Source organism: Gopherus flavomarginatus, chromosome 9, assembly GCF_025201925.1.
Source record: "Gopherus flavomarginatus isolate rGopFla2 chromosome 9, rGopFla2.mat.asm, whole genome shotgun sequence".
Lineage (NCBI taxonomy): Eukaryota > Metazoa > Chordata > Testudines > Testudinidae > Gopherus > Gopherus flavomarginatus.
In genome coordinates, this window is record NC_066625.1 from 73,142,965 (window position 1) to 73,165,399 (window position 22,435).

Here is a 22,435-nt window from a genome sequence, read left to right on the forward strand (position 1 = left end):
GTGCATTAAAATGGCAACTTCTTACTCAACAGATCAACTTCCTGTATGCATTCAGAACAATATCTACTTACTTTAGGGATAAAATAAATTCATACCAATTTTAGCTTCTGCCAGCCCTACAGCATCAATACAGTTCAATAAGAGAGATAGCTGGATTCTATCAGCTCGTGTATCATCAACAGAAATCTTAACTAAGTTCCAACTCCAATCGTGTTGTCCAGGAGCAAGTGAGGACAGACTGTGGCCTGTCAACTTTTACAGTAGGTGACCATGTACAAGTCATTAAAGAATAAACCTTAACTCTCAGATCCCAGGTTGCACGGGGAGAGCTGATTGTTAAACCCTCTATTATCTTGTAAACTAAACATATCTGGTCCACAAATCATTAAGAGGCAGAGCAAACATAGAAATGTATTATGCCATTTTTGCAGTGAGTTTTCAGAGTAGAAGACCACTTTACACCATTAGTTTACACTAGTATTACCACTCTCGGTATCACTGAGGGATAGGTATTACCAGCTTTTCTTTTTAGATTTGAAAAGAAATAAATATAATCATGGAATCAGCAAAAGATGTAGGGTGAGAAGAAGTTTTGGAGAGGGAGCTCTCGAATGTTGGACAACTGATAGCAGTTTGTTCTATTGAACAAAACACTTCTGCTCCTTTTTTATATTCTTACCACTTGAGAACATTATTTTGCACACAACTGGCATATTTCAAAAAGTGCACAAAGTCATCCAGGTTGTAAAACTTACTTTTGGACATGGGGAATGCATACTCAAAGCCTCTTGCGAAATTATTCACCCTCATAGCAGATTCTTCTAGACCCAATTCCCTCTCATGTGGACCAATCTAAAAACTAATTTATGCTCCACAAGCTGGTTTATGTGCAGGGAGGCTGCATTTGCCAGTTGATTTTCCAGTCAGACACTATCTTAATATCAGGAATCTGTCTTTAGGAAGTTTTTAGTTGCTCTGGGGTCATTCCTGCAACACCATCCCCATTGTTCCAATGGATGGACCAGGAACATGGGCTCTCCTGCAAATTAGACAGAGGCAGATCCATCCCGCTGAATGACTAATTCCTTACTCTCCTGTATAGATGCTCGAACAAGGGTGCTGGGGAGACTAGGTAGTATCTTGTATGCCAGACACACAAGTTTCTGCAAGTCCTCTGACAGTTCAGGTGGGATTTCTTCTTTCCCTCTCCTTTTTGCTCTTAGCTGTGCCTGGCCAACTCAGATAGATGGCTAGCACCAAACTGCACGACAAGGGCTCATTTCATAACTCAGTTTGTTTTCTGGCTAAGTTCTGCAGCACACTCAGAGTTGGGCCACCCAAGTTAGCTGCTAGTAAACTCCCTTTCTGTCACTCATCCTAATCACTCATTTGAGCTATAATGTTGAATTGAGCAAAGTAAGTGTCCCAGGGAGTTTTTCTCTCAAAGATAATGGGCTTTTGCCTTATCTGAGCTGGGACAGCCAGACCCCTCTCGCTTTCTCTCTCTGGGCCTCTGTGGTTTACAAATGGGGTAGAAAACTGTTGTAAATGTCTGGTCTTATCCAAGTTCTCTGATTTGTTCAATTCCTCACTCTGGCGGCTGCCTTCCACTGTGGTCTGACCCTTTGATTTCCTTCTGGAGTTAATTTTCAGCTCAAGTCCTTTCTGCAACTCATCTTGGTTAGCAAGTTCCAGATTGCCAAAAGTTTGCTTGGTCTCCACTATTTCATGGAAAACCTTCTGGTCTATGCCAGTGAGATTGCTGGTCACCTCATCAATCTGTTTTACCATTCCAGCCCAGGAGTTTTGCAGCTAGGCTTCCCAATCTGTGCAGATACTTTATAGTTGATCCAGAGATTTCACCTCTGCCTGCAAGTCTTCTCTCAGCCCTTTCTGGCAAACCTCCAGCTATACTTTAATTCCTTTTGTGAAGTCTCCAGCTCCTCTTTTAGGTCTTGCTTTAAATCACACTGGTCATTTTTTATTTCTACAAGCACCTCCATTTTCAGTTCTCATCTTGAAAAATGAACCCCACTGCTAACATCAATGTTGCCCCTTTTTTGACCCAAGTGGCTAGTCAAAATTTGGCATCCTAGGGATGGTCCAGTCAGGAGGAGAAATTGGTGGAGTCTGATATTTTCTCTGATGTAATCTTGTTTGTTTACATGGAATGTACAAACTCCTGCTTCTGCAAATGCAGCAGGAACCAAAACAAAAGCACCAATTTCTTTGCTTACAGCCCTAAGCCACTTTAGCCAGCACCAAACCCAAAAACTCTCTCTAGCTTCTTCCGGCATCATATACTGTAGTCACAGTCTGCTGTTTTGCTTTCTTCCTCCTCAGTCTCTCTCAGTTTTTGTGTCCCCTCACTTACTCACACATCCACATCCACCCATGGTCACAATACCCAGTGGAACTCCCTACCCACTTGGTGCTAGTTTCTGAGCAGACTCTGTAAGGGCCTGTTTTAGGTGTGGCCCCTTGAGTGTCTCTTACAACCATCTTAAGCAAAAGGAGCAGTTTTAATGAGGTTTTAACACTACTCATAACAAGGTTTTCACCCAGCCCTTAACACTGCTATGGAAATACATCACACAAGAATGGCTATAGAAGAGAAATTAAATATTGCAATAAGGGGGAAAGGTTCAAAAATACTAATGAAACATATGAATGAAGACTTAGAAACCATTACAATCAGATATGAAAACATTCACTCTTTAGTTTAATAGAAGTTTGAGGGATTGGCTAAATGGGTAATTAAGAACAAACTATTTCATTTGACAGTAGTGTATATCTTAGAGTTGTTTGATTGGCCAAATGCAAAATGGTTTTGTTAAAATGAGAATAGAAATTCAAAATAATGTAATGATAGGCACTCTTCCAATAACATTTTAAAGTTTGGATAGAGAGGGTTCTGTTTCCCATCTTTTCTTTTTATGTTTTTCTTTTTATGTTTTATGTTTCTTCCTTGTCCAGAAAACCTTCACAGGTATATACTGCGCCAGGTACTCTGACCCTTAAATGTTGAAAATACACTGCCTGACACATGAAGGAGTAATATTTTTAAATATGGGATGTCATTTTGTTCCTGTACAATCCAAGTTCTTAATTCCTGTATAGTGTTAGCATTTGTCTGTTTATAGACTTTGCAGTGGTTCTCAAACTTCTCCAAACTGAAATCTCCCTCCCATCTAACTGGAAAGGGCAGGACAGTTGCATTCCCCAAGGTTGAGTATACATGTCTAAGAGTGTATCTTCACTGGCACTGGGAGCAAGCCTCACAGCCTGGGTAGAGACTCATGCTAGTGCAGCTCGAGCTAGCACACTAAAAATATCAATGCAGACAATCAACTTGGGCAGATGCTCAGGTTCTCACGTCCACCTGACCCCCCTAGGTTTGAAAGCCCAAGCCACAATGTCCATACTGCTATTTTTAGCACATTAGTTCAAGTCCTGCTAGTGCAAGTCTATCTACCCAGCCTGGGAGGCTGGCATCTAGCTGCCGCACTGACATACCATTCATTAGAGCATTCACAGGTTCCGCTTAGTACTAAAACATGATATTCAGGATCTGCTTATTTTGAATGTTCTAAAGGGCATTAATAACAACAACAATGGAAACATTTATGAAAAGTTAAGGGAAAGAGAGAGAAAGCGAAACAGCCAAATGCATTATATTTCAGCCTCTAAAAATGGAACATTAACTGAACAATATAAAATTATCATAAGCTTCCTGTGCAAGTGAAAATATATCTCACTATCTGACAATTAATGGAATTATGCAACCAGAATAAAAACCATTGTGGAACAGTTGGAGTTGGTGGTTTTTCCAGGAAGTATTGAAACTATTAGTCTTGGTAAATTCATTCTAGTTTGAGTTATGGATTTAGTTCTTTTACAGTCAACTGTCTATTAACGAAAATTAGGTTTCTCCTTTCCTATCCTTTCAAGAGACCTACCATACTTACTTTTCTTCGTTCTTTGTTTACTTTCTAAGTTTTGTAATTTTTCTGGCTTGATCTGTTCATTTTATGTAATGTTTTGGTGTTCTGGGCCTCTAAGTTCAAGATAGTGTTCTACTCTTAAAGGAGCACAAAAAAGTCACAATTTTGTATAATATATCCAAATATTTGCTTGACAATTTGAACCATGGCCTTAAAGTCCATCGTTAAAGAGAAACATGTCAAACTCTGTTTATTACACTATCTCTTCATCTAAAAATCTTTGCATGTTTCATTTAAAAAACAGCCAGTGAGCAATTTAAAAAGCTATCAAAACTGTACAGATTCTGGATATACATTTATGTACGTGCACTTTTAGAAATGGAGGACTTCTGGAAGAGGAAATGTATTCACCTGAAGTCACCATACCATTTGGCTTACCACTATCAGACACCTATACAAATGTGAAACAGGATTTTCCACAGCCTAACTTTTAGATGAGTCTTTTTGTTAGGTATGAATGCCTGATCAGTGATTCTAAAATAATTTCTGCAAAACATAAAGCCCTTTCTAATTATAGTAAAATAATCACAGTTCTGTGTTTGGTTTCAAGTTATTCTTTTTTTTTTAATCCAATATATTCAAAATAATTTTTAAAAAATGATTGGGGCTGTCTAACAAGTCCCTCAACAATTCAGACTAATTTATAGATTTGATATGTGCCTTTGCTTGTAAATTACTGTTCATTTGAGGGAGGGCTGCAAGGTAAACCACTGAGAAAAGATTAAAGTAAAACCAACGTAGATTTCTAACATTTCGGGTTTTTTCTAGTTTAGAAATAACTAGAATTGCTAAATGCAGAAAGTATTTTGCACAGTACACCAGATAATGCTTGTCTGACTGCTTGCAGGTATTCAGAGCTCAACTTCTTGGAAAGGAATAATTGTTAATTACTTACACTGTGAATTGATTTGCATCACTTGATTATATTTTGGAGGGCAGGGAGTTTTTTTCTAAGTGTAGTTATTTGTAATAAATCTCTGACAAAGAGTTACTATAGTGATGTCTCAAAACAAACAAACAGCAGCTAATAATGAAAAACCTATATCAAAAACAAATTACTGATACTTTCCATGACTAATTCAGACCTGTCATCCTGCTTGTCATTATTTTTAAAATTAGGTCACTCAATAATTAATTTTAAATTGCAAACATAACAATGAAAGGAAAGACAAATGCCAGATTGGTAAAACTGGCTATCCTGTTAAAAAATCAAGCTTAATTTTTAACAGTACCAAAGAAACCACAACTTTCTGAAATAAAATCAGGACTGTGCCATCAAACCTGGATTTTTACAATATCATGAAAGAGTTTTTATTTTAATCATTTTCATGTCAGCTATTTTCTGAATGAAAAATACTTTAACATCTGTGAATCTGGATTTCGAAAAAGGAACTGTAGTGTTCCATTATGTCATTTACTTCAAATGCAGAAGAGTCAGGACATGATTTCAAAACTTTAAACAAACACAATATATTACTATAAAGGACAATAGGGAGAAGGTGAGCTAAACGTTATGGTCGATGATCTATTAGGAAAAAAACAAGGACAAAAAATTTACTAATTTAGTAACTATGCCCTCAAAAAAAATCCCCTTAGTTGTGTAGTAGTGACATTACAATCAAAAGAGGTTGCTACAATGACATGTATTTATAGTTATCAATATATTCTTTCAGAAACACTAAAATGAGGAAGCTACAGTCGATGGGGAGGATGAGAAATAATTTATTGCATATGTGAAGATTAGAGGAGTTTGAGAGTTACAACACGTATGTATGCATGCATATACTGAATACTTTCTCTCTTGGAATGATAAGCTCTCCTCCTCCTGTAAAAGTGAAAATATTCCTATACACTATGACTACCCCAGTGGATGGAGTGCACAGAAGCCAATCAGTGCTGAGTGACAGGGTTAATGTTTCACTCTTCACAGGAGTCCTATGACAGGGTTCTATGAGATGTTACTCATAGCAGGCTCATGTTTTTAGATGAAATCCATGTGTGTAACATAAGTAGGTCAACTCTTCCTCAGGTGATATTGATATGAATACTTGTTACTATAATAAAATTGCCATTAGTAGACAAAGAAATTACTTCCCTAAATTTAACTAATCAGAAGAGTAGAGTCACCTTGGATATTTAATCTCCCCTGTCAAAGATTTCCAGTTCAACTGTGTAGACCCAGGAGGTTCAGATAAGACGTTTGACTACTTATCTGAACCAAACCTCTAAAACTTTGGAGATTTTCCCAACATTACTGAAAACTCTCCATACATCTATGTGGGAATATACCCCTTACTGTGCAGGGTTTCAATGTTGAATATGAATTATACTCACAGCATACTGAAATTTTTCATTATGTTCAGGATCATTGGCTTTCACCCTCCGCTCCTCCTCTGAAAAAAAGAAGAAAAAATTTAGTTTAGGAGACCAAACGGCACTAAGAACAAAAGTATAAGAGATCAGTATATAAACAACATTTAATTGACTTTTAGGAGCATTCAATGCAGAAAAAAAATTCTTTATTAAAATCCCAGTATAGTTCAACTTTTAAAAACCTAATCTTCAGATACTTTAGATAGCTCAATATTAGAGAGGGAGATTTTTTATTTTGCAATTTCCAGGAATTAGTATTTCAAATTTAATCCCAGATCTCTCCAGGCCTGCAGTGCTACAAACCAAAATGTGCAGCCAAGTAATTTTAATCTCACAAAATCCAATAATCCTCCCACAGAGAAAGTGAAAGTGCATTATTATTTGTACTACTGACACCCTCATGGTTCTTCAGGAGGACTGAAACCTTTAGTTGCACCACACAAACCTCTGCCACTTGATCTAATGGCATAACCTACAGCAGTCATAGGTTGTCATCTTCTATGGGGACCACCCCTAGAGGGCAATGAGGCATAAACTATGCTCGTGGGTTTCACAGATATCTGAGGACAGCAGTGGGATAGTGAGACACAGGAATCTTGGGTTCCACCCCAGGCTACAGAGGAAAGTGTGCTCTAGTTCGCAAACTCTTCTGCCCATTCTCAGTGGGGAGGCCACTGAGCACTGCAGAGACAAGCTCCCTGGTCTCAGTCCTATTGCCCAGTCCCATCTTGGCCTGGAGTAGCTGGAGGCAGCAATGACAGAGAAAGTCCAGCTTTACCCTTTTTCCCTGAGCAGGAGCATGCTCAGTCACTCTGTGGGAATTATGCATGCACAATCCAGCCAGAGGTAGAAGCCATGAGGGGATGGAGCATGCTCAGCTGCTCTGGGAGGATGGCACACACAGTCTGTTCAGTATTAAGAGTTCTGAGAGGCTCAACCACATTCAATGAGGATGGACTCTTCATAGATTTAAGATACTGAAATCAAAGAAGTCTCTTTGATTAATCACATGCAAAATACGATCTTTCAAAACCTCACAGTTTAGCCAAATTTGAGTAGATTTTTAACAGCAATGGCAAAGGGCACATCACTGACACAAAGGCCACCCCATGCCAAATTTTAAATCTCAGCTTCAAAACATTGAAAAGAAAAGACTACTAGGATTTTTTTTTAACATGGGCAAACCAATGTGTCTTTCCTTAACCACTTCCTCACAAACAGCTCAACTATTTTGGCCGAAAATTTCAAAACAAAATTCAGCCTGAGGCAAGCTTGGAAAATGTCAACCCAAACAATTAAAGTTTGGCAAAGTTGGAGGCAACTGAAAACACGGTCTTACAATGGGAAGAGTCAGGCAACCTTAATAATAGGCAGCACTACCAGCCCTACCTATAATCTAAGGCATTACAACTCCTTATATTAGGTTAGTTATTCTTCTCACTGTAACAGGATGATATTGTGATACTGGCAAACAAGGTGCCAGCTCATGCCAAAATCACCATGTCTCAACTGAACACCAACAAATACATAGCTGGAATCAATTTGACTCATCTGTGTGTTAGTATTGTTAAAAAAGAGGTATAAGAATTATGAGAATATGCTTAGTGTTTAGACTTTATTGGATGCTTGTGAATTTTGCATGCATTAATCTCACACATAATATCAGTATTCCATATTCTAAGGTACTACATGAGCAGTTGTATTGTAATCTTCTGTGACTATCAGACAGGAGACACACACTAATCGGTGTGAACTGCTGATCTGTAACAGAATGGGTTATGTCCTTCCCAACAGGAAAGGTCCATCAACATCAGATGGACTATTGCAGCATGTTAAAGAGGAAAAAGGACTTTGGGTTAGCCCTAAAGGACATCTAGAGCTTGCTTATTATAGAAGCTTCTATTACCTTTTTAAACTTAAGGTAGTAACTAATTTGTGTGTGTGTGTGTGTATATATATATATATATATATATATGTTTACCTGCTTAAACCTTGTAAATAAGTCTCTTATTTCCTTTTCCTATTTGTGACAGGGTGCTAAGCAGTCTGTCACTCCAGCTCCAATTAAGGGAGGTGAATTGGAGCTCTATAGACCACCTGACCTTGATTGGGGAAGCTTAATAACTGCTGCTTCATCAGGCTGGGGCTGGATAAGAGCCCCAGGGGAAGGAAGCCAGGGCGGAGCTAGACAGAGGAAAGCTGCAGTAGAGGAAAGGCAGTGAGGGGAAGCAGAGAGAGATAGCTTGCCCCCTCTCTCCTGCCGGTGGATTTCAAGAAGGGGACTACATGTATGTTGGAAAGGTGGTGGGAGAACAGCCTGTAAATAAAAGCACCAGGTGGGCACTGCACCAAAAGGTCTCTGTGTGACTTTCTTACCCTAGCGGGGGCAGGAACCAGGATAGCCCTATAGGGACACTGCTACATATGGGGGCTTGTCCGGGATTGTGCCAGAGCAAGAGTTTGGCAGTCTGAGATGGAAGAGACCTGGCAGTGGCTGATCAAGCAACAGGAAGAGCTGCAGAAGGCAGAACAAACCTTTCAGTAGTCCCAGCAGCTGAAGAAGCAGGCCCTTGTCAGCTGAGTAGCAGAGGAGCCTGCAAGATTTTATTTGGGAGCAGAACACCATTCAACAGCAGCTCCTCTAGAAGATGGTGATTCCCCTGGTAGGGGATGGCATGCGGGCACTGGACTTGGGACTATGTAAAATGGGCCCAGCAGATGATCACAAAGCCTTTCTAGGCACTTTTAAGCGGATAGCGATGGGGGTGGATGGGAAAGGACAACCTGGGCCCTGTGGGTGGCTCCCTACCTGGCTGGTGAAGCCCAAGCGGCCTATATGGCCCTGAGTGAGGAACAGGTCAGGAGCTACAACATGGTAAAAGCAGCTGTCCTAGATAGGATAGGGCTGTCGGCCAAAAAATATCACCAGTGCTTCTGGGTGCTGAAGTGGACGGGGGTTTGAGGGCCCGGGCCTTCACTCAGAAATTAACGGACTGGACCACTCAATGGCTGATAGCTGGCGCCCAGACCGTAGAGGAGACCATGGATGCACTTGTCCTGGAACAGTTTTTACAAAGCCTCCCCGAGTGGACAAGGGTATGGATTAGATGGCACCAACATGGCATGGTGGAGGCTGCGGTAAAGCTGACAGAGAAGTATGTGGGGGCAGACTCCCCCAGGAAGGAGGGGCACCCCTATAAGGATGAGGACCCTGGGAGAAAATCCAGGGAAACCCCGACCAGGAAGGAGAAAAAGCAGGAGACCAACCGGGGAGCTTCCACTGGGACCAGGCAACTCATCTGCTAGTAGTGGGGTGAGTGGGACATAAAAAGCAGGACTGCTCAGATATGGACTGCAGCTTTGCAAAATGTTGCGGGTGAACTAACTCTGGAGGGTGGGGAAAGGGACAGAAACTGTCCACCATTTCTATGAGAGTGGGGAGGAGACCCAAGAGGGATCTGGTGGACTTGGCTTCTGCCTGCTCTCTTGTAAGGAGGAGGCTGGTGAGACTGCAGTGGATAATCCCTGGGGCGAAAATAAATCTGGAAAGCATTCATGGGGACGAGAGGCAGTACCCAATGGCCCAGGTACCCCTCAAGGTTCGGGGCCAGTTCCGTTGGAAACATCTTGGGGTGGTAGAAGGCCTGCTGTACCCAGTGGTACCCCTGCCCAAGAGGGAAAGTAGATTGGGCGAGGAGTCCCGAGGTGAGAGAAGAGAGAGACCCGTTGAGGAAGGGGGAGGAGGTCTCAGAGATAGAAAACCCTAGACAACAGAGCCCAAGCCAGGAAGGACGGGAGATGGAAAAGTTAGAAAGCCCTACACAACAGAGCCCAAGCCAGGAAGGACGGGAGATGGAAAAGTTAGAAAGCCCTACACAACAGAGCCCAAGCCAGGAAGGACAGGAGATGGAAAAGATAGAAAGCCCTACACAACAGAACCCAAGCCAGGAAGGACGGGAGATGGAAAAGATAGAAAGCCCTAGACAACACAGCCCAAGTCAGGAAGGATGGGAGAAGGAAAAGGAGAAAGAAGATAGGGAAGGAGTTATCTGCCCCAGGGCTCTCAGCAGAGCCAGTGGGCCCAACAGAATTCTCTGTAGGCAGACCCCTGAAAGATAAGACCCAAATCCTGCTTGAGGGGTCTGGGGAATTGGAGGTCCAGGGTACCCAGGAGGAAGCTGGGGTCAATCCTGATTCCCTGTCAGAGGTGAAGGGGGATGTGATGACCTCTGGGCGGAAGCAGTGCTATAGGGTGGCCCACCCCCTTGCAATGTGGTTTCTGCAGGTGGGGGATGGCTGAACCCTGCAAGGAAGTCCCAGCAGGTCACCCAAAAGAGGAAGGCCTCCCCAGTAGGGCCCCACCCATTAGAGGGAGGAAGGGACCTGTATGGTTGAACCAGGTGGTTCGGAAAACGAGGGGAAGCATGTGACAGGGTGCTAAGCAGAAAACTGCTTAGCCAACCCTCTGTCACTCCAGCTCCAATAAAGGGAGGTGAATTGGAGCTCGGTAGACCACCTGGCCCTGACTGGGGAAGCTTAAACAGCTGCTGCCTCAGCAAGCTGGATAAGAGCCCCAGGGGAAGAAAGACAGGGAGGAGCTGGAAAGAGGAAAGCTGCAGTAGAGAAAAGGCAGTGAGGGGAAGCAGAAAGAGATAGCTTTCCCCCTCTTCCTGCTAGGGGACTACAAGAAAGAGACTACTTGTATGGTGGAAAGTGGTGGGAGAACAGCCTGTAAACAAAAAGACCAGGTGGGCACTGCACGAAAAGGTCTTTGTGACTTTCTCAGTCCAGCAGGAGCAGGAGCCAGAAGGGCCCTGAGGGATGCTGCTACACTATTTAATAAATCTTCATATATTTTATTATAGGACAGGCTTCAAGCATTGTCTTTTGTGTGAGATTTAAGGTGCAATTGACCTGGGTTAAGTGGCTGGTCCTTTGGGACTGGGAGTAACCTGAATATTGCTGTGATTCTATCACAAAGGTAGACTCACCTGGCTGGTGAGACAGATCAGAATACTCAAGAGGACTGTCTGTGATTCCATGTTAGGGCTGTTATAGTGTCTGCGGAGCTTACACTTGACAACTGGTTGGCAAAATCTAAGTATAGAACTCACAGCCGATTTGAGGTTTGTGCGCTGCTTCCTAACAGTCTGTTCAGACACTCACCAGCAGCATTACAGATATGCTACATTTAAAAAAAAAACAATAACAAACTTCTGTCATATTGGACAGATGCTTCTTTGTACTGTTAATAATCTGACTCAAATGATTTCATCTCCCACAGGATGCCCACAACAGCCAATTAACTTCTTCTGGTCACAACTGGTTTATCATTAACTGAAGTGTTTCTAGCTCAAAACATTTCTTTAATCAGCATAAACACTTTAAAAAAAAAACATGCCAAGACCTGTATATAAAAGAAAAGTAAACTCAGCTCTAAAAGGAAACAAAAAAATGTAGATTTACACACTTTAATCCAATAACAAAGCAAATATATGGGTACGATCTGAAGAAAGTCGAAACTGTCTAAACTTAATTACTAAACCAAGATCAGCCTGAATAGTCCTAACCTTTAGCCAATGCATTTTAAAGACAGACAAAACAAGACTTCCTCCACGAGAGAAACTAATTAATAATGTATCAATAAAAAAATTAAACCTCTGAGGGATATACTTCCACAACCCATACAACAGAAGTAGCATTAAGCTTCCTGTGCATTAGAACAGGGAACAGTAGAACCTGAGAGTTATAAGCACCTTAAAAATGGAGGTCATTCATTAACTCAAATGTTCGTAACTCTCAACAAAACATTATGTTTGTTCTTTCAAAAGTCTACAACTGAACATTGACTTAATGCAGCTTTGAAACTTTACTATGCAGAAGAAAAATGCTGCTTTTAGCCATCTTAATTTAAATGAAACAAGCACAGAAAAAGAGTTTCCTTACCTTGTCAAATCTTTTTTTTTAAACTTTCTGTTTATTTTTTTAGTAGTTTACATTTAACACAGCACTGTACTTGCTTTTCTTTTTGTCTCTGCTGCTGCCTGATTGCATACTTTCCATTCCAAAACAGGTGTGTGGTTGACCTGTCAGCTCATAACTCTGGTGTTCTTAACTCTGAGGTTCTACTGTATACCTATTAGTTCAGTCAGAGTTTTCAGTTAGAAAAATGACATTTCTACATCCTGAACAGCTCTGCAGACTGCAGAATTTTGCTAGTCTGGGGATATTCATTTGTATGGTATGCAGAAAAAAACCTATCTAGCTGAGGCTAGGTCAATTTAAAATGCAAAAAGACACAGCGCACATCACCATTACACTTCAGACAGAACAAGAACATTTTGGTCTTTGTTTTACACCCTACTAATTCCCTTAGGCTCCTTCAAAAGTCCTAGCCTAAATCTTTGAGTTCTTATTCTACATTTTGCATGACAAGAAATATACAAAGCCCAGAATCCAGGACAAAAAATATAATGCAATTATATATTTGAATAAACAGGACCAAGCCAACCACTATAAAAATAACAAAGAAATATGAAGCAATTAATGATACCCATCTTCCATCTGTGCGAAAAATCATTGCTACCTGATACTTTATTCTTGTTATGAAGAGTTATAAATCCTCTCCAGGACAGCAACATCTGGAGACATTTTCCAGACATTTCCTTAGATATAGTCATACTTTCAAAGATATTTGTATTTCTGTGATTCATCTGAAACATGCATCTTGAGTGAGCTAGATATTCAACACAACATCCCAGAGAGCTTTCAGTGTTGAAAATAGATACTACTGCATATCCAAAGGACAACAAACAAACAATCATTCCTGCGTCCAAGCTATCTTTAAAAAAAGGGCACCAATCTCCCCACAAAACAAACAAGATGTTGGCATTCCAAGGTTTTGAAAGCTGAAACTTTTTAAAAACTGTTTTCAACATTTGCCTGTTTAAGTGATGCCCAACTGTTATTGGCTTTTCATTCAAAGGGAAAGAGATTGACTTTCGCAGTTCCTGGAAAGCAATGTTAGAATTTCTCAGGGTGGATAAAAATCAACGATTTAAAATAATTTTTTTTTAAAAAGTCAGTTTTTTTTAATTTAAATTGGATTTTTTGATAAAATGCTTTTTGAGGAAAAAACCTATCTAAAGATAGTTTTAATTAAGATACATTATAGCTCAAAGATATCTCATCATGGAATAGGGATTATAAATTCTAATTCTCTAGTATGAGACAATATATTCATGTAATGTTTAAGAAAAGTTTTGTAAATGAGTTCCAATAGTTCATGGATTAGGGACCCAATCTTATGAGGTTCCAGGGGCTTCTGTATAGAGTATTTAGGTTAATCTTTCCATCTACCCAATGAGACTCAGTGCTCAGTCTAGAAGATACCATCAGAGATGCTTAGTTTTTCAGTTCACAAACTGTGGATTTGTGTCTCCAGAGAGAACATGCTTGTTAACAGCAAAAATGTTTTTAAATAAATAAATAATATATAGAGGTGAGAGAAACAATAGACCTCAACCCTACTGTCCCTCTGCAAATCTGTGCACACAGAATCAATCCCTTACCTCTTTCTAAAAGTGCAAAGTTTCAGAAAGTTCAATGAATAGAAGATTGGTGGGAGTGGAATAGATCTGGACAAGGAGAAGAAGTCTGGAGATAAATGTGAGAAGGGAGGGACAGGCAGTAGAAACAAAAGTGAAACTATTTGAGCAGCATATGCCAGACGTCTTCAGGTCTTTCTGAGTGTAGCCTTCATTGATTTGAGATCTACCATACCATTCTCTCACTAGAAGGGAAAACCTTCTAGTAAAAATAGCAGCAGGCCGTAAAAGAGATGCAGTTTGGGAATATTTTAATGAAGTTCCTCTATCTCTGGGTAAGACAGGCATGTGTGCAAAATGCAAACAGAGCAACAAAGAAATGCAAGGCCTTTTTGCCTGAATGAAACAACATCATGAGAAGTGTTCCTTCTCAGGAGGAAGCTGCGTTGAAGATGATGAAAGGAACATGTCTGAACATGCAGGATCTTCAGGTTGGTAAATGTTTTTTATTTCATACTTCTTTCTTAAGGATTGCCTGTCTTCCTTCTGGACTATTCTTGAATTCTCATGTTTGAGCAAAAAATATAGTTGTTACTCTATGGTACTATCATTTTAGATACAGTTGTGATAAAAAAGAAATAGCTGAAATAGGCACATCTTCCTTTTACAATTTCACCTTTAAAGTAGTACTGAGTGTCTGTGACTGCAATAAGTAATACTAAATGAGCAGTACGGTAATAGTAATTAAATAACTGCACTGATTCAGGGCTTGGCTACACATGCAAGTTAGGCTGCCTGGGGCTGATTTAATGTGCTCTAACTCCTGAGGTGTCCACACTGGCAAGCACCTGGAACTCCATGGCTGAAGTGCCCCTGGTAATCCATCTCCACGAGAATCACAGAGCTTGCTGCACCCTGGCTGAAATGCCTGGATGTCAGTGTGGATGACGTTTTGCATTACTGCGCTGTGACTGGCCTCCAGAAACATCCCATAATCCCTTGAAGTCAACTGGCTGCTCTGTTCATTGTTTTGAACTCGGCTTCAGGCATCCGGATATCTCCTTTCAAAGCTCTGTTTCTGACAGCCAGAAAGCTTATCTGCTCCGGGACACAAAGCAAACCATTACTGTGGAATTCTGCTCCTGCAGAGGCAGGCATGTGTGCTTGTATGTGAGAGACAGGTGTGCGTGGAGGGGCTGATGTGGGGGTTTTCTCCTGTTGCTGTCTGAACTTACAAGACAGCATGCTGACACACTCTTTGCCTACCAAAACCCACTCTTTTTCCCCCTACATACACACAACACACTCTCTGTCACACTCCACCCCCTCATTTGAAAAGCACACTGCAGCCACTTGCACACTGGGATAGCTACCACAATGCACTGCTCTCTGTGGCGTTGCAAGAGCTGCTAATGTGACCATGCCACTGTGCATGCAGCCGACAGTGAAAACACATGGCAGCGCTTTCCCTGCTGCGGTCTCTGAGGGCTGGTTTAACTCATAGCGCTCTACATCTGCAGGTGTAGCCATAGCCTTATTTTGTTTAGGAGAATCCATCCTCCACATACAGGATTCTGAAGACTTGTTAAGATAAGTTCCTGTCTGCATCCTAAAAACTTGCCCATACCGGTATTGCCCTGGCCTCTTCTTTTGTCATTCAGTGTTAAACGCATTCTAAACTATATGCATTTCCTCACCTTTTGGGGGCGAAGCCAGACTTTTAGGCACCTGCTCCCCTACTTGGTGTAAACTTTGCTTGTACCAATCAGAAACGAACACACACAGTTTTTGGGCCCCGTCCCCTATGACACTTCTATGATGTCATAGAGAGTACTTTAGGCTGGTCTGCCATGTGCAGGCAGAAGAGGAGAAAGAAAAACGAATCCTGTGTACCTTGTGCACACCCGTAACCGAGCCTGATCACCTCGAAGCCTCTCTCAGCTGACGTGTTTTAAGCAGAGTTTCTACGTTTGCCGGTCGTTATGAGTTGGTTTGTATTCGTAAGTATTGGTTATTACTAAATGCTGCATCTGTGTTTATAAATATTGTTTACTGCATCTTTGTTTATAAATATTGTTTGATAGTAAATACTTTAGCCATTGTATGTTTTAAGTTCCATTAACCCTATTAGCTAATCATACGCTGCTCCCCTACCCCTTGTAACTATCCCCAATAAAACTTTAAATTAATTAATTTTAGTTGTGTGCGTGCCTGCAGTTTGCATCGTGACCCATACCCTCCTTGCATCCCTTACCTATACAGTCTATTGCCACGTGCAGCCTGGTAAATAACAGGTCTGCATTTTTCTTTCGCCCCTAAAATCATTTTCTATAGTTTCAGAATTATCTGCCAGTGATAGTGCTTCAGTCACATCATGTATGTCACACAGCCACAGTATATGACTTGTAGCAAAAAAGAAAAAAAATCTCCATCATCCAGTAACAACCATCGATAAATTTGTGATAAGAACCAGCAGATTACAAAAATAGGTAACTGATTAAAAAATTGTCTGATTTGTTTATGCCACAAACTCTCCTTTCCGTACAACTGAGAACCCACACTTCATTAACATGGCTCAGTCATTAAGACCAGAATACAGTCCACCCAGTAGAACAGATGTCACAAGCAAATTGCTGGATAAAGTGTATGAAAGAGAAATTGAGCAGTGTGCAAAAGATTTAGAGGGTGAAATTGTTAACCTGAGACTTTACGGGTGGAGCAATGTCCACAATGATCCTGTTGTATATGCTTGTGTGACAACAGAAGAAGGGAATGTCTTCCTTACAGAAACAATTTTTTTCATAGAATATCAAGGTTGGAAGGGACCTCAGGAGGTCATCTAGTCCAACCCCCTGCTCAAAGCAGGGCCAATCCCCAGACAGATTTTTACCCCAGTTCCCTAAATGGCCCCCTCAAGGATTGAACTCACAACCCTAGATTTAACAGGCCAATGCTCAAACCAATACACACAGCAGAATACTTACAAGAAGTAACAGTAAAAGGTATAACAAACTGTGGGAAAAAAGTCAAATATCTAGTACGCAGCTTGATCACAGACAATGCTGCAAATGTATCCAAGATGAGAACAAATTATTTAGAAGAGAGTCTCAAATTAATAACATACGGTTGCAGAGCTCATTTGATGCACCTCCTAGCCAAAGACTTCAGTGTTCCAGAAATAAAGGCTAATGTTGCTGAAATTGCAACACTACTTCCGTAACAACCACTTTGCAGCAGCTGCTCTGAAAAAAGTGGGAGGAACCAAGCTAATTCTCCCACAAGATGTGCAATGCAACTCAGTAGTGGACTATTTTGAGCACTATATCAAGAACTGGCCTAATCTGATGACAGTTTGTGAACAAAATTGTGAAAAAATAGACGGCACTGTCACAGCCAAAGTTCTCAACATTGGGCTTAAGAGAAATGTTGAACACCTGCTGAGTACCCTGAAACCTATTTCTGTCACCTTGAACAAAATGCAGGGAAATAGCTGTTTTATTGCTGACATCTCCATATCATTTTCTTGCAGATATTATCAATACTCGGTACCAGTGTCAAACCTTAACTGCTGAAGAAGAGGAATTGGCTATGACATGGACATCCAGCAATCATCCCTCCATAATGCCAGCTATAATAAACTTCAGAGCTAAGGGTGAACCATTCAAGAAATATATGTTTGCTGATGATGTTTTAAAGAAAATTACACCAGTGAACTGGTGGAAGTCACTTAAGCACTTGGATTCACAGACTGATGAAGTGATAATCTCACTTTTAACAGCAGTAGCTTCTTCTGCCTGTGTAGAAAGAATATTTTCTTCCTTTGGACTAATTCGTTCCAAATTGAGAAATCGTTTGGGACCTGAAAAAGCAGGTTTTTCTTTTCCAGATTATGAACAAACAAGAAAATGAAGGTGAAGATGATTGAGTTAGCTGCAGAAGCCAATATTTTAAGTTTCCCATCTTGACCTGGCTGACATAGTTGATTTAATTTTTGTTTTGTTTTTTTTGTTTTTTTTAATATTTTTTGGTTTTTTTAATATTTTTAATATTTCATTTTAGTTAAAAACAATTTTAACAAAAACAAACCTGATTTTTAAAAACTTGAATGCTTAACTAAATTCAAAAATTCATATGCTTGCTTTGTTAAAATATATGTTTGCTGTTGAAGAAAAAAATCCAAAACACATAACGTTGTTGTTTTAGTTAAATAAAACAATTTAAATATCTGTCTGGTGATGTTCTCCTCCTAATACACCATGGCAAGAAAATCCTCCAAATATTAATGATTAACCTGTTGAATTGGAGATAGTTCACCTCCCAGTGATTTCATAAATATTTGCTTCAATTACCTTTGGTAAATGAAATAACCTATCATTCATTTTCTGATATAGCTGTAAAATTAATCTGAAAAGTTTTCGAAATAAATCACTTTAAAAATGTATAGTGTGTACCTTCTAAATATGAAACCTACATCTATCTCTGAGTTGTGGAGAATATGTATTAAGGTTATAACTACCAACAAGAATGCACTTTTATGTAGAAATCCATGATTAAATCTAGTCTTCCCGACGAGTGATTTAAATCATTTCCACTCTGGAATCTCTCCTTAGGCTTTGAGCCTAAGTGTACATTGAGCAGAGGTTTCAAGGAGGCTACAGCAGCCCCTTTACCAATCCCCTTTACAGGCAATACCAAGCCACATGCTTTTCTACACACAAAGCAGAACTTAGATATTTGGGATGTTAGGAAAAAATTAGATCCAAAGTTTAGGGGTGGTTGATTTGATGTGGCTCATTGTAAGGATAGGAGAAAGTTGCAAATCTGGATCTAGGGTCAAATTCTAACCCCCACATCTATGCAATCTTTCATTGCGGTTTAACATGTTCTAGTGAAAACTAGGAAACTCTCAGTTTCCAAGAACTAAAGCCAAATTTTTCAAACCTGTTCTCCTCAAGTTAGGCTTCTAAATTAAAAGGGAACTGACTTTCAGAGGTACTTACAGCTCCTGTTAACTTCTGTGGAAGATATAGATCAGGGGTAGGCAACCTATGGCACATGTGCCAAAGGCGGCACATGAGTTGAATTTCAGTGGCATTCACACTGCCCGGGTCCTGGCCATTGGTCTATGGGGTTCTGCATTTTAATTTAATTTTAAATGAAGCTTCTTAAACATTTTAAAAACCTTATTTACTTTACATATAGCAATAGTTTAGTTATATATTATAGACTTATAGAAAGAGACCTTCTAAAAACATTAAAATATACTGGCATGCAAAACGTTAAATTAGAGTGAATAATTGAAGATTTGGCACAGCACTTCTGAAAGATTGCTGACTCTTGATATAGATGCTCAGAACTAACAAATCAGGATGGACACACACACACACACACACACACACACTCTCTCTCTCTCTCTCTCTCTCTCCCCCTCCGCCCCCCCGGGGGGAGGCACCAGGAGAAAGAAAAACGACCTATCTATGGGTTTAGGTGCCTAACAAAGACCTGTGTTTGAAAAGATCAACCTGTGCCTATGTGTTTTGCATATCACTTGTTTTACCAGGATTTCAAGCCTTTACCACTGCTGTAGAAATGCAAGTTTTTAAAAGCACAAAATGAAGGAAAATTAATTATTCTGATGACTCTATCTGCATGTTAAAGTAACAAAGATCAGTAAGGAAGGAAAATACATGACATTCAAATTGATATTAATTAATTATTGCGTAAAATGCCATGAGATATACAATTATGTATTATATTTTTAATTGACAAAACAATTTAAAATTTTGCTCCAGAACCACAAAGTTTTAAATACCAGATGTAGTGTGGCCAATTTTCACAATTTTATCATGATTCTTGCAATATTTTTTTCTTAAAGCCCCAGATCTGGAATCATGCGATTATGTGAAAACATCAGCATTCTTTTTTTTTTTTTAAAGATACATTTCTGGCACCTCTGGCTGCCAAGAACCAGAAGGAAATGAAGAGAACCCAGCTATTTTTTTTAATTTAAATTTAATTTTAAAAATGCTATGATTTATACTCAATCTCATCATTTTTGAATATTCAGGATGGATGATACCATAGCTGCCCCATAAGACAGAGGGATTCTAGTTTGCCATTAATGAGAAGCAGTAGCACAGGAATATAGAAGAACACAGTAGACAGTCAGACAGTTAGCAAAACAACACAATGAGAAAGCCAAACATAACAGATAGACATTCACGGTGATGAGAGACTGAAGATTTAAGCAAGGTTCTTTTATTTTAAAAGATGTACCGTATTCTGTACACAACTGGCATGAACCATTTCAAAGTTTTTAGATACTGAATGCGGAGAAGGGGTGTAGCCATGCACACACTCAAGGCTCTATAACCCCAGAAGAAGGTTAGCACCATAAACAACAGTTATTAGATTATGACGTACAAGTCAGGCCAAAAATCCAAGCAGAGAAGAGTTAGAACCAAAATGTCCAATTAAACACCCATACATTTCTATTAAATTTTGCAACTGATCACTAATTTTTTGGCGAGGAGGGAGTCAAAATACAGATCCATATCTGATCCAAGTGCCCTCGTTTCAAAAACCTTGAATGGAAATTAACATTACTATCCTCTACCTATATGGTAATAATCATGATTTACATCTCTATGATGCCTTTCATTCAAAAGAATCCAAAAATTGCTTCCCAAACTGAAATAATTTCCACTCACCTATTTTTTTTGCTATATGCATGACTGGGATAGGACTGGTCTAGGACTTGTTTCCAACTACATAATCCCTTTGTTACAGGCTCCACCCCAACAACGATGCACAGCAGTGTTCTCTGAAATGCCAGCAGTTCAAAAAAGGTTGTACCATATATGTGGTGCAACACTATGTGGCTGTTTCGCATCACATTCCTAAAGAAGTCAATTAAACAGGAGGCGAGTAGTTAAAACAGGATTTTGAATTTTCCCCTTAATACTTTGTTTGGTAGATAATCTTTCAGCCAGCAGTATATATTTTTGAAATTGCATCAAAAGATTTAAAAAAAAAAAAAAAAAAGAAAAACCTAATTTAGCACAGTTTTTGAATAAATGTTGATGTGTAAGGTCATCAGAACAAATCTTTTAAAAAGTGGAGGAGTTCTATTGGACAAGACTACAGCTTTGTATAAATAAGTATTTAATAGAGATTGGCCCAACCAAAATCCTAAATTTAAATATCTCAAAATTTGGAAGTAAATTAAATTCAAACCTATTGCTAAATTTTTCAAATAGTCTTTTGTCTTTGTAATGGATCAAACTAAAACCCCAAAGTGAACTCATTACTTGAGAACCCCTCTAACATTTGGATAGCAAGAGATGTGCCAGTCCTAAAAAGTGCATATCTAGGAAGCATCACAATACCCTTTTTTACAAAGTTTACAAAAAGTTCACATAAGCTAGATCAGTAACTTTAGCAGCAGTCAATATTCATGCTTTAGACCTTTTATGATCTTAATTAATTAATTCCACAAAGCAAAGTGTGTTGCACTGTGATTCCTGGGCAATATACTAAAGAAGCAGGAAAAGCACAAGTTACACTGAATTGTTTATTTTCTATTAAAAACTAGTTACAGCGATCCAGCTTTTGTGCATAGGTGGCATCTGGGTCCATGGTAGAAGTGAGAAAGCTAAACTAAGTTTCATTTTCTTTTTCTCACTTCTCACAGATGTATATCAGTGCTAGAAAGCACAAACAGAAACTTAAAGGAATGGAAACTAAAGCAGTGCAAACCAGATAAGTCTGAACACATGTTCAGCTAACTGAGTTACCATAGCTGTCATACACAGAAAGTTGTAAAGATCATTTTTATCAGGCTGATACACCCTTATATATGTTCCCCCCAACATCAGCAAAGAACAATTCCCAACTATCATAATCAGACCCAAATGAGCTTAAATGATAGTCACCCATTGAAATACCTTGATGCCCATCTCCTTCATCACCATTACAGCACTTAGATGATAATGATACCATGTGCTTGGCAGCCAATGTTTGCATGTCAATGTGTCTTAGGAGTCTGAGTCCTTCTTGGTAAACTTTTAGCATTGCAAAATCTCCAGAGACCACGATTGTTGAAACCATAGTCCCACTTCCCCTGCAGTCTGGCACTGATAAGCTCAGCAGTCACACTCTAGGTGTGAGAAACGGAAGGGGTGAATCAGCCCAAGAGCAGCAAAAACTGACAGTTTGTAAATTAATATAAGCCATTATGGTACAGGTTGAAAATAGAAATGGAAAAACAAAAAGCAGGATAACTGAAGGACAGCATTCGTGGGAACTTTGAACAACAAATCAAGGCAGCTTCCACAACCTCCCTAGGCAGTCTGTTCCACTGTCCTACTATTCTTACAGTTAGGAAGTTTTCCCTGAGATTTAATCTAAATTTGCTATGCTGTAGTTTGAACCCATTGCCTCTTTTCTTGCCTTCTGTGGCAAAAGAGAACAACTTCTCCCCATTTCCTTTATGGCAGCCTTTCAAGTATT

The 22,435-nt window shown here is 39.7% G+C and overlaps 1 protein-coding gene across 2 annotated transcripts in view; it reads right to left on the reverse strand.

Annotated features, from left to right (window-relative positions):
• Nucleotides 1-21,998, reverse strand: part of ATP8B4 (ATPase phospholipid transporting 8B4 (putative)) — a 156,769-nt gene extending 134,771 nt beyond the window's left edge. For both annotated transcript variants that reach the window (XM_050966621.1, XM_050966622.1), the window contains exons 1-2: nucleotides 21,859-21,998; nucleotides 6,339-6,397 (exon numbers count right to left, since the gene is read on the reverse strand). In XM_050966621.1, the coding sequence (XP_050822578.1) occupies nucleotides 6,339-6,397; nucleotides 21,859-21,997 (198 nt within the window). In that variant the 5' untranslated portion in view covers nucleotide 21,998. The remainder of the gene's footprint in view (nucleotides 1-6,338; nucleotides 6,398-21,858) is intronic.
• Nucleotides 21,999-22,435: the final 437 nt, after the last annotated feature.